The sequence below is a fragment of the Orbicella faveolata genome, unplaced genomic scaffold (genome assembly GCF_042242905.1).
Source record: "Orbicella faveolata isolate gen_17 unplaced genomic scaffold, um_ofav_v1 contig_4, whole genome shotgun sequence".
Taxonomy (NCBI): domain Eukaryota; kingdom Metazoa; phylum Cnidaria; class Anthozoa; order Scleractinia; family Merulinidae; genus Orbicella; species Orbicella faveolata.
In genome coordinates, this window is record NW_028301569.1 from 3,807,982 (window position 1) to 3,826,989 (window position 19,008).

The 19,008-nt window shown below is 38.4% G+C and overlaps 1 protein-coding gene and 1 long non-coding RNA gene across 4 annotated transcripts in view; one reads left to right on the plus strand and one right to left on the minus strand.

Annotated features, from left to right (window-relative positions):
- Positions 1–720: 720 nt before the first annotated feature.
- LOC149101050 (uncharacterized) lies at positions 721–3,990 on the minus strand. The gene is made up of 5 exons (XR_016203167.1): positions 3,673–3,990; positions 3,435–3,473; positions 2,579–2,599; positions 2,417–2,440; positions 721–788 (listed from the first exon to the last, which is right to left on the minus strand). It is a non-coding gene; the product is annotated as an uncharacterized LOC149101050 (long non-coding RNA).
- A 5,544-nt stretch (positions 3,991–9,534) lies between these two features.
- The window catches only part of LOC149101051 (uncharacterized), a 68,212-nt gene continuing 58,738 nt past the window's right edge, over positions 9,535–19,008 (plus strand). For all 3 annotated transcript variants that reach the window (XM_089276165.1, XM_089276166.1, XM_089276164.1), the window contains exon 1: positions 9,535–11,083. In XM_089276165.1, coding sequence (XP_089132291.1) covers positions 9,865–11,083 — 1,219 coding nt within the window. In that variant the 5' untranslated portion in view covers positions 9,535–9,864. The remainder of the gene's footprint in view (positions 11,084–19,008) is intronic.

Below are 19,008 nucleotides of genomic sequence, written 5' to 3' on the forward strand. Positions count from 1 at the left end.
GTAACTCTCAAATCCAAAACTAAAGAGCTACTAAAGGTTTTATCCTCTACAGGCATAAGATGTATTAAATTTAGAATCTGTTTACAACTTTCCAGCTCAGCAGCATCTTTCGTTTGGAAACCAGCACATTTTGAATTTCCAAGTTATGGCCGTGCGTCACATAAAGCTGAGATCGTGTTTGTCAAAAAATATACACTTACCTCGTGATTTTAGCTATTTTAGGAGTTTAAGTATTAGGAAAAATGCTTTTGTATATGTTTTTGGTTCAGTTCAGATAATCAGTCGACTAGATAGCCAAAGTAAGTTCCAGATGTTTACATTATTTTCCAGCAACCATATTGGAGGACTAGGGAGGTCCTCCAACATGGTGGCTCCATATTACGGTCTATAATTTTGGGTGGAACATTTCGACAAATATCTCAACTTTGGGACAATGCACACACCTTAAACTTGGAGAACTGTCTTTTCTATTTATCATCTGCAATATCACAATTTCACTTTATCTACTGCATGATTTTGTTTCATTTGTTATTGCATGACAGTGCACACACTATTGTTTCAGTTATCACTTACTCCTTTGTGGTCTCATCCTTGGCCGCTCATGCTCAGGTCCAGCAGCAACAGGCCTAGCAGGCACTGCACATGCCCCTGGTGGGGCTCTTGCAAGGGGCACAGCTGCTGCTTCTGGATCAGCTGTTGCAGGGGCTCCTGCAGCGGCTCCTACAGGGGCTCCTGCAGGGGGTTCGTCTGGCGCCCTACTTCTCTTCTTGGAACCATTTCTTCATCACCTATTTCAAAATAATTTGAATAATAATGTTATCTCATTCACTAAATAATAACACCTGGTAGGTAGAACAAGCAACAGCAGGTGGCAGAGCTGGTAGCATAGCAGCAGGTCTAGCAGCACAGCAGCAGGTCTACCAGCACAGCAGCAGGTCTAGTGGCACGGCAGCAGGTGGCACAGTGGGTGTCACTGGTGGGGTTCCTGCAGGTGGCTCTACAGGGGCCCTTTGTAGATTAAGGCACGGCTGGGGTTACGGGCATTTCTTCATCACCTGTTTCAAAATAATTTTAAAACTATGGTAAACAAGCTGACTTAAAACTCTTGGTAGGTAGAAAAAGCAAGAATATTTAACAAATGGCCATTAAATTAAGCTGACTGTAATTGGGTTAACATTCCTATCACAATATAGTTACAATACTTCCATGCAAGGAAGAGTTTTACTGGTGACAACTGCTCATCATGTAGACCAAAACAATTGCATAGGCTAAACAAAATGTTCAGTTGCACTCCTTACTAAAAAAAAGAGTAATAAAATTCTTAGCAGTCTTTTTGCATCATGCTACCATGTTCAGTTGTAAAGATTTTAGCTTAATATTCCAATATGTACAAGAACTAAATTACTCAAGGCAACCATGCAGTTCCCACTAATGCCACTATCTATTCTGGATCATAATTACAGTTTAAGAAGACTGCGACATCAATGTACCTTGCAGGTGTGTTTCTTTTTAGAGAGGAAGATGGAAACTTAACAATACCTGGTACATTGACCGTACCTCAGTTGCTTGCATGCAGCCATGTAATTGAAATAAGCTATACAGACTATAATTAATTGCTGAAATACTATATACAGTTTGCAAGAATTTCCACTCTGAATGACAGGCACATAATCTGCAGAGAATTATGAAATTTTGATATCTATGATTCTCAATTTTTTTCTCTGTTCATGAACTGTGCCTGAGGACCCCCCTTTTCCCTGTACGATCCTCCCTTAAAGGGGCTTAAGCTAGGTCATGCTATTTTAGGTAATTTTGTTTAATTTTGTTAATTATGAGCTCTAAACGTCAAATTGGTTGAACAAGAGTCTTTCATTTGCAAAATCAAGACCAAATAACAACTGAGAATGATTTTCCAGCTTTGTAAATGACATTTTGAGATAAACTGATATAAATTTGAAAAAAGGTGGGCCGACGTTTTTCAAATTTACCCAAATGCAATCCAGTTTAATCCTCTTCAGTTTTGTCCATTCATGTGCCTTCTTGGCTTCCCTGTGTTTTTTCTGAGTTCTTCTATAGTTTTGAGCTGTTTTTGTGATATTTTAGTTAATTCTATGGCCATTTGATCAGTGCTGAAATTTCCTAAAATTGCGTGACCTAGCCCCTTAAAATACAGGCAATATGGTAAGTAAATGTATGATATGCCTTCCTTAGCTTACCCTTGAAAGACAGGCAGGGATCTGGAGGGTAATTAAGCATTGCAGGCTATATTGCTCACAGCTCTGTGATTGGACACATGTGACAGTAAATTTGATTGTTAACTGTATAATGTTTTGCTTGACAAATTTTAGACTAAATTTATCTTTTCACCACCAACCACTTTCCACCTATGATAGTGTAACATGTATGTCTAACTCACCATCTAATATTTCACCATTGGCTGCTGAAAGGTTAGAAATAATGAAAACTGATTAGTAAGGAGTTGCTGTATGATGTGAACCAAAAAAACAAAAATGACTTAATATTGAAAAGGTAAAACGACAACAGGTAATTTACATTGATCATATTGTTACCAACTCACCAGCTTCCCCTCTTCCAGTGACTGTGGAAAAAAGAAGAAAAATGGCTGAATTTATTCAAAGATTTCCACAATAACTCCACAATTGATATATACATATATACATGTATACATGTATATCCCATGTCGTCTCTTACTTTAATAACTCCCTATTTACACTATGGTATTATGTGCATGGGTTTACTGCTCACAGACACAATTAAACGATTGCTATTCTTCCAAAAATGTGTATTGGGCTTAATTCTCTTTCAAAAAAAGAAAACATTCAATTCCCTTAAATGCATTTGCCTTTCAATGCCTGACTCTTATCTTTCTAACATTTGTCCTTCTCGATGTATTATATTCATACGCATTAAGCCATAAGCCTCGTGAATCAATTTCTAAAAACCAGTAGAATGCATAACTATGATACCAGATCATTCACGAATGAGTGCTTCTCTGTACAATTTCTCAGAATAGAGAAGATCACAAAATCCTTCTCAAGACTTGGTGTCTCAGTCTGGAATTCCATCCCATATTCAGTAGAATTACTAAGCAAATCTAAATTCCAAAATAATATAAAGGAGCTACTCCTTTATGTGTCACAGTGTGAAGAGATGGCTATATCTTAATTGTACCCTTGCACCTTTTGCAATTTTGCTGTAAATTATTGTTACTTAGCTGTCCATTACTTTTGCACATTCTTTCCTGTTTAATTTTAACTCTTGCCACCGTCTCGATTAGTTCTGGAACTAGTTAGTACTTGACAATAATATTTTGTGCCATTAATTATTGTACAATGCGCTTTGCAAGCCATAATAAATAGTGCATTTTAAAACAATATTTTGAGAAAACCATAAAGTTAAGAGGTTAAACTTACAGCGCACTAGCCGTCCCCCGGATGTAGACATAACATTTCCTAAAGGAGAAAGGAACAATTCAATTAAATATGAGGAAAAAACAAAGCTTACTCTGAGACTTTCACAGAATTTAAGCTTTAGCACTCACTCTGCAAATGCTCGAAATAGCTAGGGATTTCAAGGTTTAACGCTTAAGCTTATATGTAATCATATCCTTACGTGTTTTTTATGAATTCAATTTGAGGGTTATAAACTTACCTCTCCTACCAAAAAAATTGTTGAATGATGGCATTCTGCAACCAAAATGAAATATAAAATAAGCTTAAACTTTTAAATGATTATACACTTAAGCTTAATCTTCTACAAAACGGTGAAATAAAACTTGGGAGTTAAACCCACTGACAACTTAGAAAACTGGTCTTAAAGTTTTCATAGCTTCGCCCTAATACAAAGCTTGTTTGCAAATAACTGAGAAAATAAGTCCAAACATTCGCCAAAGTGTGCTTCTGAAAGCAACCGCACAACTTATGTCGCCGTCACAAAGGAAAATGTCACTGCCCCTGCACTGTCCCTGCCTCTGCTGGTGGCGACACGAAGTCGACGCGGATTCAGCACGAAGTCCAACACGACAAAAACGGGCCGGTTCGCGTCAGATGAGATCCGGGCCTGGGTCTGGAGACGTTGTCCGCAACCAAACTTATTTTGGGGAATTCTTAAACGTGACGAGAGAAAAAGAGAAAACAATTGTACTCACCTCACAAGTGGCTTGTCATCGATCCAACTGAAATTTTACAGTGCAAGCTGTATCTCTGAGTCAATGGCGGGAAATCTTCGCCGTTTACCACGATTTCCCGCGGATTTTTCCCGCGCAAATTTCTGTAACGGGTGGGGGAGGGAGGAGCCATTTCCGGTGGTTTCAAGAAGCTTATTTCACTTCATTCTACACGTGAACGATATTACTTATATGCTTTTTTTACTAAGTAAAAAACAATATATCAGGGGCCCGTTTCTCGTTTTCTCGAGGTTCCCGAATCATTCACACTAGACTAGAAAATTCCGGGGAGTAGTCCCTCTTTCAGTTACACCTAACCCCAAAAATTGTTTTTCGCTAAAACGGAGTATTTGGGCAAAAAAAAAAAAAAAAAAAAAAAATTAAATTTGGTTGAATCCTCGATTTTCTGTGCTCTGTCAAAATCGCGGTTAAGCGGCCGCGTTTAGGGAGTCTGGCGCCGAAATCAGCGCGTTTCTCGCTCCCGGGAAGGGGCTATATTTTTTCCTCGCGGTTTATTTACTGTCTTACTCGACGGATTAAAGCGAAGAAAGGACTACTCGTACTATATTCTTACCCAGAAAGCCATAGCAAAATCTCAAACCATCTGATTACAGAGCTATTTTATTCACATATTCTTAATATAAACAGACGGTCCCCTCATGCATGGATTTTTGAGGCATATGCACCTCTCTGTTTTTTAGAAAACGAGAAAGGTTTTGCGTTCCCGGAAAGTTTCCGGGAGTAAAAAGAAATGGTCCCTGGATTCTACAACACTGCTATCTGGTGTGATCTGCACAATTCTGGCCTGAATTCCATTTTCTGTCCGGCCACATTATTTTATCGCCGGTTATTCCGATCAGAATGGGCCAACCGAAATAAACTTTTTTTTCCATTTGAAGGTGCGGTATTTGATGAATAAAAGATGTGAGTAATAATAATGAATTTCGACAAGTCCGACTCAGGTAAGTGGATCACCTTAAAAGGTCATTCGGAATATTCGATTTTCGGTCGTAATTTTATTTGGCACTATCATTATGCCAGTAGTAGGAAAATCCAGAACCGTGGTGGTATTTGGTAACCTGCTTTGGCGTTGCATTCTTCTTGTAAACTTCTTTTGTTAGGGGATGTTTGTTGTTTTTCCACCTCTTGTTTTAACTTGTTTTTAGAACATTTAGGCTACATAACATCCCTCATTTTGCAACACAATTCGACCTTAAATGTTGTTTTTATTAACTTCTGTCATAACTGAGTTGAGATTAAAACATGCTATTAATTGTTTCACTTAGATTGTTTGTTTCATTTTCGTTTTCTTTATATTTGATTACTTTCGGCAAGGTAAAACAAGCAAAAATTAAAATTGTTATATTCCGTAAATTCTTTGTTAAAGCAAGGTCACTAAGAATAAATAACACCGGAGCTCCGCTTTTAGGCCTGGCTAAATCTATATATTACGAAAGGTGTAGCAGTAGATGACATAATGCGAGATTTTGAAAAATATGGAGTTTGAAATACATCAAAAGGAAAATGATATTAAATAATAGTTTTCCTTTGATATGAGGGTCATTTCATATACTGCTAAAGATGATTTCATTCATATATAGTGACTAAGCTAATTTACAATGACCAGTGCGGATGGTCTTTTGTGCTGCTTTTGCTGTTTATGTAAAATCATTTTTGGTGAAGAACGAACACCTAAATAAATAAATACAAACTTCAGCCCTTAAATTAGACCTGTTTAAAAATGGCTTTTTAGAACCTTTAAGTCTTAATGTTGACGTAGAACCTTACATCACTGAATAGGTGGCACAAAAAGAGGAAATGTGACGCCTGAAGAACAAAACATCGATCAAAAGCGATCACGTTCAGAACAGTCCAGTTGTCATGAATTATTCACTGTACTGACGATGATACGGAACTAGTTAGACCAAAAGATGAGGAGTCCTGAAGTACACTTGTAAGAGGCGAGCAGCTGCTGCTCGTAAAACACCTTGATGTTGCTGAGACATTAAATGAGGGAGAAATTCCAACATTTACCATCACAGAAAATGCCATAGCGTGTTTACCGTGAAAAAGCTCTTGGAAACAATTTCAGAGCAACAAGCTGAACTGACAACCAACGGCAGCTAAGAGGACCTCGATCCGACAGTCCCCTACCACCAGCACAACTTACGAACATGTCTGCATATTCTGTGAGAAGAAGTATCTTAAGGGAACAAGAAATTGGGAACCCTTGGAACAATGCAGAGATTTGCGTGCAGATCACTCAATTAGAAAATCAGCCATGGAAAAAAAGGACAGCAGGATTTTCGCAATTGCGTCGCGTGAAATCGTAACAGCTGAAGCTTGTTACCACAGGACATGCTACAAGGGCTATACTAGGGCTGAGGCAAGTCCACTGGGGCTTCCGATGGCTGTGCTGAATCGCTGAGAAGATGAGTATGCTAATCTCAAGTCAGAAGCTTACCAGATGCTTACATCAGATGCTTACATCAGATCGGATGTTCTTGCAAACGAGAAAATAGTCAGATTGACTGAAATGACAGAACTACTTATATCGTACGTATCTCACGTCTTTGGTTGTTGAAGAAATAAAGCTATCCACAAAGAAGCACACCAGACGGAATCTCCAGGCAGAATTTGGCGATGTCCTTCTCTTAGAAAATTTGTTAGAAACCACCAGTGTCTTCATAGTTTCCGCCAATTTGACACACTTCATGTAGCCAAGTACATAACAGCTCTTCTTCTGGAAAAACAGGACAATGCAAACCAGTCTTCTCGGAGCTCAAATATACACCGGGCTGCTATTGACATTCGCAAAGCTATTCAAAGAACAGAAAACAAGATCTCATAGTCTCCACGCCCTTCAGATCGCAATGATTGTTCCCAAAGAGCAGGGTTCATTCTTGCAAACATATCAGACTGGAGAAAAAGAGTGGCCAGATAAAAACTGTCATCCAAGAGTGCAGAGGTTGGTGAAATCCTTCGCCCAAGATCCGGCTGATGTTTGGAGTGAGCAGAGGAAAGATTAAGCCATCCGAACAGATCCCTCTTCCCTCCCTATGCTGTGAAGGCCATGACAGATAACGTTGAACTCATCCAAATGGAGTTAATCGTTAATATGTGGAGACGGGATTAATACAGAACAAAGTTGACAGACAAGGTCACTTTTCGTGCGAAAGTGACTGTTACGAGATTACCTCACAAGCTGCCAATATAGTTGAAGAGCTTAACTCCACACAGGAAGAAGCTGATACCAGGCTTATTCTACATGCAGCTCATGCAGCTAAATCTGGCTAAAAGGCGGTGGTCGTGCATCAGAAGATACAGACGTATTCTTGCTTTGCCTGGCGTTTAATTACTTTATTCGGCATCCATGTATGTCAAGTGTGGAGCGCAGACAAGAACTAGATATGTTAGATATGTCAGTATCTCCAGTGTTGTGGTAGGAGAAGAGCTTTGCAAATGCGTAATTGGTATGCATGCTTTCACTAGTTGTGACACAGTAAGTGCCTTCGCTGGAATGGAAAAGATAACATCCCTACGACTTGTCAAGCAACAGACATCTTACCAAGGAATGCTTAAGCAGCTGGGGATGGAATGGGTTCTATCAGATATGCTTTTTCAGAGCCTTCAAGAGTTTATGTGTAAGCTCTACTGCTCTCAACCAGGAACCGATAACATTAATGAGCTGAGGTACAGGTTATTCTGCGCCAAGAAAGGTAACATCGACTCCACCCAATAACCACCTTGTGTTGACTGCTTGTTCAAGCATGCGGCTCGCGCAAACTTCCAAGCAGCCATTTGGAAGCGAAGTCTGCAAAGCTGCTAAGGGACACGACCCCCATTGGTTTTGGCTGGCGCGAAGACGGTGATCACTTTGCCGTTGACTGGATGAGCGGTGACCCAGCCCCTACAGCCGTGCTAGAACTACTGTCTTGCTCGTGTACAAGGTCATGTCAACTTCCTATTTGCAGTTGCCTGGCAAATGGTTTGAAGTGCACAGATGTGTGCAAGCTATTAGACTATGACAACAGATGTGACGATTCTATCGAGGAGTTTGTCTCAGATGACAGCGAAGAAGACGAAGAAATCTAACTTTAATTATCAATGTTACACATGCACAAGCAGTTTCTTATATCCTGAATAATTATTCATATGTAACATTTGGGAAGTTTAGCCATGGAAACCATCCAGGAACAATTTCTTTAAGTTAAAAATAAGTTGTTGACATAAGCTCTGAAAACGTTTGAGATTTTCAATAACTAAAAACCAGTGTATGTAACATGACTGTATTTGCATTTGCTTGTATTTGACCGTAGTAATCACATCTGTACCAGTTCTATCTGTTCACCCCAACCGAGTCATTTGCAGCTGATCACGTGATAAGCCTGGTATAGCTACTCATTTGACATGGTTATCATATACCAAACTAAGCAAGAGGAGTCAATGTAGTTTAGAACGAGCGTTCGAAAGTAACCAATGCAATTTACACGAGCACTTTCTTTTTATTTTCACATTTTCCGTCTTATTGTTCATATTTATAATTTAACAAGTGTTGCCATGGAAACCATTCAGAGATAACACCTATAAGTCAGATATAAGTTATTGGAATTAGGTCTGAAAACTGCGTTTGAAGTTTGCAATGACGAAAATCAATGTATGCAACATTTTCAGTTTTGCATTTACTTGTTATTAGGCATCTTTTTACCAATTCTGCTTATTCAGCCAAACGGGGTGACGTCATTTAATCACGTGATAATCTTAGTAAAGCTACTCATTTGGCATGGTTATCATACACCAAAACAACCTAGAGGAATCAATGTTGTTAGAAATAAGTGTTAGAATTTGTCCCTCGTTTTGGTACCAATTGGCTCTTTCCATGGTCCTGGCCCATGGACTAATATCTGTCATCTTGACCTTGGTTACCAACTGTAACCATGCCTGATCACCTCGGTTAAATTTCTTTTGTCAGTTTGCGGCATTTACCAAAGTATCAGTTGGCGTTTACACCCGGAAAATGTTTATCTAGGTAAGTAAACTCTGGTACCTCGGTAAACCGTTCAAGTCTAAACACAGCATATTAATAAACTGCCTGATCCCAAACATGCGTGTGTCTGTCTCCGGGTTTAGGTTGCGTGACATTGAAAACCATCTATTGAATTACAATAAAATTTTGACAGTAAGTTTAATTACCTAAAATTTATGACTAAACCCAGACTAAACGGCTTCTAAAACCCAGCGAAAATAATGTGCCATCTTTCTAGGAAGCAATTACAGTCTCATGGATAACGTTTCGGCGTCCTAAGGCAAATTTCGAACTGAACTTGTCATGTCAGGTTAGCCCCAAGGCGCGAAGTATTGTGGGATCGTGAAAAAAGAGGTTACGTTTCACACGAGAGAAAGTTTGCACTGTACAGTACGAAATAATTCATCTATGAAAAAAGAAAAAAAAAATGAAGCCCTTATGTCTTCAGAAAAGAGGCTAACTGTCACAGGAGAGATATACTGACAACTGCCAGACAGACATGACAGACATACCAGACATTCTACGGGACGCATCGCCTGACGTCAATGTTTTGAGTATCTAATGAGGTCCTTTCGAGTCATCCCTTTTAACCGCCATTTTGAAAATCGTCGAGGACGAGGTTGATTACTGAGAGGAAACTTTTCTGTACATAATGTCTGGCGGACAAACTACAAGTGCAGCAATTATCAATGTTATGTTTCTCTGCGACGAGTGGAAGTCTTCTAAGGGTGGTCTGTCCACTTTCAACAGAGAATTTGCTGTTAATTTGGCAAAAACAGCCAGCGACAGCATCAAAGTTCACTGCTACGTTGCCCAAAGCGATGAACAGAGTAGAGAAGATGCCAGACAACATGGAGTAAATTTGATCACTGCTCGCAGCATCCCTGGACCGTCTCAAGCATTGGACTGTTTGAAATGTCCACCGCCGGAACTTCCGAATCCAGATATTATTGTCGGCCACGGAAGAAAGTTTGGTTCCCCTGCCTATTTTATTGTTCAAGCTGCAAAGTGTAAGTGGATGCAATTTGTCCATGTGTTCTGTGAAGACCTTGGAAAGTTCAAAACAACACAGAGTGCTGAGGTAGATACAATCGAAGAGAATGAGAAGAAACATAAAAGTGAAATTGAGCTTTGCAGAGCAGCAGATGTAGTTGTCGCAGTTGGATCACGGCTACAACAGAAGTACAGCAAATGTCTTTCACGTGTTAAGGTCGAGATCATTACTCCCGGGATTTTGGAAAAGTTTTCCAATGAATCATTCCAGCTGGTCAAAGACAAATCGATGGCAACGGTAAAGAAGTTCAATGTCTTTATGTTTGGACGGGCAAGCTTTGAAGATCTAACTCTCAAAGGTTATGACATTGTTGCAAATGCCATAGGATCACTTGATAAGATGTTTGAGCTGACATTTATTGGCTCATCTCCTGGTGAACACAGGAAAATAGAACAATGGTTTCTTGACAACGCACGCATAAGGCGTAACAAAATAACAATCCGCAGTTATTGCAATGAGCAAGATGAACTTAAGATGATGTTTCACGAGTCAGACATGGTTGCACTCCCATCACGTACGGAGGGGTTTGGATTAGTTGCCCTGGAAGCTATTTCTGCTGGTATACCTGTTCTTGTTGCTGGTGAATCAGGAATAGCTGAAGCTTTGCGTGAAGTAGAAGGTGGGACGTCTGTCATTGTTGAATCAGATGACCACGAAGAGTGGGCTCGAAGGATCCAACAACTGTCCAGCCAAAGTCCAGAAGAGAGAGAAAACAGTGCGAAGCTGCTAAGAGGTAACTACAACAGAACTTACCCTTGGAGCAACGAATGTGAGAGATTCAAAAGGATGATCCAGGATTTAGTGGAAACCAAAAATGGTATGTTTACTATGTCTCCCTGTTCCACGATTATGCTTTTTTCTAGGTAGCTACAATGTACATGCAATAATCAGAGAAGTGAAAACTGCTAAAACTGACTTTCTCAAGGTCAGTTTTCCACATAGCAGTCTGATGCTGATGGTATGATGTACCTGTTTATGAATGTGACCTGCAAATATCTGCCTACGAATAATGGTCTGCTCATGAATGCATAATATTTGTAATGACACTCTTGTCTGAAAAATTGCAGACCGTTTCCCTGAGCTTTGTGTAATGTAATGCACTCTAGTACATGTATATTAGTGATACTGGTAAGATGGTGACTGCAATAAGTTGAAATGTCTGGTTACAGAAGACATTTATTGCCAACAGATATTTTTGGCAAAAAACAAAAAAAAAATGAAATTATATTGATGACTAAATATAACATGCTGTACTTGTAAACTGGGGATACTGTAAACAAAAAAAACACACAAAGAAAAAAATTACAAATTGAACATACACGTCAGTCTAAACTGTAAGTGTAAACTATGAAGAATCCTGACTCCTGATGAGAAATTGGATTTGGGAACAAATCCAGTACATGGCAATATGGAGGATTTAAACTTGAGGCACAGTTCAGACACCGTTCTTTACATGAGCTCAAGCAAATTCAATCTTAATTAATTCAGGCTGGGTGAATTCATTGACATGTGGATCTTAATTCCAACCAAACTTAATTCAATAGGAGATAAAAGCGCATTTCGACAGGGCTTCTGACAAGGTGTGGAAAAAAAATTAAAATTGTGCGGGACAAAATGTCGATTGTATGGATAATTATGCGGGATTGCACAATTTTGCGCCAAACAACAAAAAAATGGTCTCCCACTCCCTGTTACATCAAACATTGAATTTCATTGTACAGTGTATCATAACTTTTCTTTTACCAGGATATTGTGGAAGGCCTCCTGTACGGGTTAAATTACTTCTAGAGTTTATGTCAGATGCTTTTCATCCTATAGACTGAAGTTTAGAACCCATTTCAAACCGATCCAGCAATCAAAGGGGCAAAATGAAAACACTCAAGGCGATCGCCCTATAAATGCATAGCAAACCTCTAATGTGCATCATGTATGACAAAATGAGAAGTACACTAGTGCCCAGAATGTTGCAAGCAACAGTAAGAATGCCCTGTTGTTTGTAGACGTCGTTTAGGGAAAGTGTGGAAATTCGAAAGTGTTTTTTGAAGGTAAACAGCCTAAAAATAGCCTAAAAGTATTCTTGAAATATTGTCACTCAATAGAAGCACCAGTGTTACAGTGCTTGTACTGAAACCATGACCAACCAGACAATGAAAACCAATCAGATGGCAGAACTGAAACAATATATTCCAACATTTTCAAATCCAGCCAATCAAATATCCAGTACAAAACAATGAAATCTCAACTTGTTCATTGTGATGCTTACGTAATTAACAAATTGTTAAGCTCAAACCATTAGAACGTAGTTCTGCGTGCTTGCGGATCTAAGAAGAATTGTATGCTTATAACTTATGTTATGTATAAGTTTACCGTTACCTTTAGCTTTACCTATATGCTTCCCCACTTCTATGGGTTGGTTGGTTTAGAATATAGATGGAAAGAAAACTGCTTAAGGGTGACACTAGTAAATATATATCGCAACCAGAGTGTGTTGTGTAGGGTTTGAATATTGTCACGGCTGTTTAAAAGGAATCCTTCAAATCGTCTCTGAGTAGTTTCGCATCGGTACAGGTTCGAAAATTGTACGAATTGAAAAGGGATTATTTTCGATGCAACTGAAAGCAAACTTTAAGCAGGAGAAATGAAAAGTTAACTTCATACAATTAAAGGCTCCTGTGAGCCAGCTCATGGATGAATTTTTCCTTGTGCCTCCTTTTCAAAACGAGTCTTCGTGTGGAACCTTTCATACGATAATGAGTTTGACTGGCATGAAAATGAACCTGTAGATGGAAGTCATATGGGATTGAATGGTTTCGCAATGAGACTTGTTTTGACACAGAGGCAAAAGGCAACTTGGAAATGGCCTATTGGATGAATGTAGAAAAGGTAGTAGAATAAAAGAAGAACGGTGAAAAACAGGAAAATAAACATCTGTTGGTCAAATGTGATGCATAGGTTCTGATTTCCAAATATGGTTACTTATTGGCACCCTTTACGTGGCTGAATTCGTTCTCTGGTAAAATCATTTAATAATAAATAATTATTTATTACATATTTGAAATAGACTTCAAGAGAGTGCTACAACAAAAATCAAGATGAACACTGCTTTTACTAGGAACATTTTCTTTCTTATTAACACACTAAAATACTGACTACCATAATGTAGCACATAAAAGTTAAGAGGAGACATTGTGGCTAACAGTCTCCTATACATGCAGATTATACATTTTTTGCTGAGTTATAAATAACAATCATTACAGCAGCAAGACACACATGTAGTAGAGGTACTGCAGGATAACCATTATTTTTAAGATAATTGAATGAAAATTCAACAGGTATAAGCTGGAACAGTTAGGATAGCTTATACTTGAAATAGACATTGCAAGATTTGTATTTAATTAATAGAGACAGATTAACACATTCTATTTTTGTGTTTCTTTGTGATGGGGTCTAGTAGTTTCATTTAATTGTTGTCCTAATATAAAGGACTGATGTTACTCTACATGTACATGTGTATGCTCATATATATGAATATTATATGGAGCTGCTAATTTTAAGTTGAAGTTGCATTTGTGTATTCCACTGCAAAGCTATTGGTTCATTTCTGAGTTACGTTTTGACACCTGTAGTGAGTTCAGGTGGATTTCACTTGTTGACATTCTTGACTTTAAGCAACCTACATGGGATGAAGTTCCAAAGTGTGTTTGGAGAGCCATTTGATATGCTTGTAACCAATGTCTTTTGCAAAGAATGAGTTTCAACAGCTCAAGTGGCAGCTAACACTAGTGTTGAAAGCAACTTATTCTCTTTGTAAGCAGGAGTATTCCACATCCATCTGTAATTCTCAGATTAATTCCATGAAGTCTTAAGGGTGACAAATTTGTGTTGTTAAAGCCAGTTTCTATGAAGTCTTTTTAAACATGTATAACATCAGTAATGGTGTCGTTAATATTAACATCTGCTTACTGCCACTTGCATATTATACTGTAGTTGTTATTGCAGTGCTCATCTGGGTTATATGTGCATATGCACAGTAGTGCAACTTGCTTCACCTGCAATACACAATGAAGATAATAGTCATATCGTAAAAGGGTATAAAAATTAATGCAGAAAAATTGTTCATGTATAATTATCTTTAGTTTGCTGCCTTTTCCTCTACCCCCACCCCCTCCCCCTGGTTCCCCACCCCAATAAAAATAAGCTACTTACCTAAATGTGGTGTCCAAGTGATATTTCTTGCTTTTCTGGAAAGGGTTTAAGAAAGAAAATGCCAGTTATAAATTGCATGCTTTCCTCAAGAAACACTGGAGCTAAATAATCCCTGTAACCCGAAAAATGTATTCTTATGAACAGCATCAGCAAATTCTGGTAGAGTTACATGTAATTTTGAATCTCTGTGAGGACTAGGGATTTAGGAACATGAAAAGCACAGGAAATTCAAACCATTCTTTTTTTCTGCCAATAAATGTTCTGATTGTTTTCTATATGTGATTCAAATAGTTGCTCGATACATTTAGATATTTCTTTGGTATGTAAAGTTTCACATTCAGCTAAATTAAATATAGTTATAATGATTTCATGTGATAAAAATAGTGAAATTTTTTACCAAATATTCAAACAGCTTTCATGAAAATATAAATAGGCTTATGGTCACTGTAGTAAGACTCCAGCGTACATGTACCTGCTGATTGTACACATTGTGGTACATTGGTGTAAACATGATCTATCTGTGTATGGTAGTCAGTAGTATACTGGTTAATCAACTGAGTGTATCTTTGTCTGTTATAAGATATTGTGTTAGAGCTTTTTGTTCTGTATTTGCCTGCATTAGATCAATATTGAAATCCCCAAGCAGCACAGTTGAAAGTGTAGGTTCTATTAATACTCAGTTGTGAAGATGAGTCAGAGCATCAATTAACTGTGAAATTGGAACTTTAGTTTTCGAGCGATAGATACCAATGACATGAATATTTGGGATCGGTTGGCTTAAAACCATAACAGTAATTTCCAAATTATTGAAGTTATATCTGTATGGAGTTTTAGTACAATTCAAAACATTAAAAGGTACACAGCAGTTCCATAGCAAGTTCTTATGTTAGACTGACTAATGTCATTTCTGTAAAGCATAAATTCACCAAGCTGATATGTATCATCTCTATCTGACAAGCAAAGTTTTGATTCAACAAAAATGTTGACATCAGCTTTTTGAATGCTGTAATCACTTTGCACATCATCTATGTGGAGGTGGAGAGATCTAACATTCTGAAACAAGTTTGTTTTTGTTTGGGGGTGAATTGTCGGTCTGTGACACTGCTAAAGGTACAAGCCTTGCTTTTGTTCTTAGTCTGCTCATTTCACTGTTAACCTTCTCAGTAACCTTTATTTTGTTTTCACTCAAATTAAGAATATGCAGTGCAGAGCTGTTTCGTACGCAGCTCAAGCCAACGTAATGCATGTGCTCTCTTGTGGATGCTTGAAAATCAACAACTGCCTCATTCAATGTGTCGCCTTGACAACGGTGAATAGTCTTGGCAGCAGCAGGTCTAAGCTGAAATTGACGCCGGAGAATTTGGACTTAACTTTTTTTATTGACTTGAAATTGCGTTGTTACTTCCAATACTGTCCAATTTCTATCTGTAGTTGTCTTGTGCAAATGTGCATTTTCCTTTCGCTGGTCAGTCACATCAATATTGGTCGTCAAGTCTTATTTTGCTGCAGTTGCTACCGACACTAGCGAATATAAACCCATTGCAAGGCTGCTGCCTAACGGGCGCCCGGTCGCCTGAGGCGCCTAAGTTACGATGGAGTTTTCATTCCCATCTAATCTGTCCGATGACTTCAATCTTCTCATGAAATCGGCCAAAAAATCATTCACACAATAAATTAAACGGAAAACAACAGCTACTCTGGTCCTGTTTTGCTTTTAACACGAGAAATATGGGCCAAAACACATCAACAAAGTCTCTCTCCGCTCACAAAACAACCGAAAACAGCCATATTTGAAAATCGTCCTACAATGCATTGCAAGCTCAGTATTGAACACATGCACGTCATGTATGCCAATGGATTGTGTCTCTGTTGATGCCCTACTGATTCCAGTTGCAAAATAACACGAGCAGAGGGAGGTGGGGGGGGGGGGGGGCGGGGGTGTGGGGTACTGCCACACATGGGCTATATAGGTATGTGCCGCTGTGAAGGGTATAGTTTTCAAGCAGTTTACCCTAGCATAGAGTATATAAATCAGAGTGTTTGGGTCTAAAATAGGGTATCATTTTTCACAAAACTGACCAGTTGGTTGAAGATTTTATCTAAACTAAAGAAACCAGGAATTGTCAATCAAAAATATAAAAAAATTAAATCGGCAAGTTTAAATTTTTGTAACTCAGCCTCAACATCGTCGATAGATGACTATCGTAAAACACTACTGGATATTATTAACTGTCAAAAATCGGGATTCAGACGGAAATCGGTGGTTTTAATACTGATTACTCTAGTATAGGGTAGCAAACTTCAGCTGAACTAGCTCTAGTATAGGCTAAGGGTTCCAGGGTCCCAGTGGCACATGCCCACCCAGAAATTCTTAAAGTACCACCCGGGGCAAAATAATTACTTTGATAACAAATATTTTTGGAATTGGAGTGATGCTGTTGCTGACATTATATTTACAACTGAATAAGGATAAATTCTTGGGCTTTTTTTTGTCCGATACTTTGGAAAACTTCACTTAGCTGTACTGAATGAATTTCTGTAGTTTCTGAAAGGATATTTATGACTTAAAAGTCGAAATATTCAAGTAGCTACAAGCCAGCAAAAAGAAAACATCATTGCAATCCTTTTTGCATACCAGGGTTTTAAATTATCAAATGAATTGTTGTGGCTCTGCCCAATATACGAGGATATATTTTCTCCAAAGAAGCAGATGCTGCCTAAAGAAAGCACCATTTGTTTATACTTATGTCCCTGAAGCCCGTGGAAGGAAAGCACATTTCAGTGACGCCAAATTCAAACGTTCCACATACCTATTTCATTTTTATTTGTTTTCATTTGCAGCTTGCATTTCATGATTTGTTTAGAATTGCTTAACTCAAAAACGAAAGAGGCAATATAAATTCTTGTAAAAAAAAGCTGCAGCACTTGCATGGATACACAAATTATTGAATTTGTTTGACCACAAATAGTATTCTTTGTCAGTCATGACCTGATCACTTTGCTGAACTCTATTCAAAAATTTGATTGATAAAATAGACCATATTAGTGTCTCATGGAAAATCTCTGCCTCTGGACCCCCCCCTTAATTTCCAAATTCACTCCACAACCCCCCTGTCTTCCCCAGTCTTGCCAACACCCCCTGGATTGACCATGGCAAATTTATTCTGGGCTCCTAAAAAAGTGGCTTGGGCTCCTTAAAAATTTCCTTAGGAAACAGCCTTGCATTGTCTTTGTTGGATCATCTGGGATTTTGTTTTTCATTTGTTTCTTGAGATCATTAGAAATGTCCCCAACTGTAATGTCCACAGCTTTATCAGCTTTAGAGAGGGTATACAGAGCTTTGTTGTGAGCATCTGCTGATGCATTTGTAGTAAATGAAATGTGCCATGTTGATAGGGTAATTATCTTGTTCAAGCATTACATTCAGAAGTCGTTGTTTCAAAATGGATATGTCATCTTGAGAGTGATTCCCTCTCTCAAACGACTGAGTAGCTGAGCAAATTCTTTATCATCTTTTTGTCTCATTATTTCTGTTACTTCAAAGAGGGTGAAGTACTCTGTCCAAATGCTAGTTGCAAATTCATTATAGCCAGATTGGGAAGATCCATGCCACTCATCAAAAACTGGCTCAAGCTGGAAAAGATCTTCAACAGTGACCAAGCTTATTCCACCAAATGGTTCATTAGTTCCCATAATTTGTTGCAACCTCAAGTTCAAAACGTTGAACATGCCACTTCCAACCATAGAAATCTCATCGATAAATATCACCCTAAGTTTGTTTAGTTTTGCTCTAATGGTATTCAATCTGTCGCTGTCCAGTGAACAATACTCAAAACCTCTCTTGGCAGGTATCATAAAAGCAGCATTTCGGGTACTGCCTTTTATATTGAATGCTGCTTTACCAGTAGGGGTAGTCTTGACAACTTTCACATCATCTGGATTTTCTGCAGCGATACTATTCAGAAATCGGATCAGAGCTTCATACAATGCATTTGTAACAGTACTTTTGCCAACTCCAGCACCTCCACTTAAGAATAATCTTAGAGGGTCATCTTTTTTGTTTTGTTTTGTTTTTTCTGGAAGAAAATCACCAGAAGCTCTGAGTGACGACTCATTAGAATTCATGTTATTTTGTGTGTTCTTAACACAATCAAACCCATACAACAAAGTCAGCAAGGCAAAATTTTTCTAATTGTTTTGGTCTCCGTTGATACCGCTTTATTATGTTATCAGATTCTCTGTCATGTGAACTGTCAGGTAACTCTTTCAGCTTTTCCAGTTTCTTTATTAAGAATGTTCTTTCATCTGGAGGTGAGATGCTTATAAACTGAACATCACGAGATGAACGTCTTAGAGGTATTTGTAATACAAGATTAACAGCTTCTTGAGCACTGATTTCAACTGCATTAAGAAATTTGTTTCCATTATGTCTAACTCTATTTGTAATGTCTTCATTACCTGCCTTTGCTTCTTCGGATGCTTTTTCTAGAAGTCTGCTTGTACCTCGCTGGCCTTTTGCAATGTTAGACAGTATGT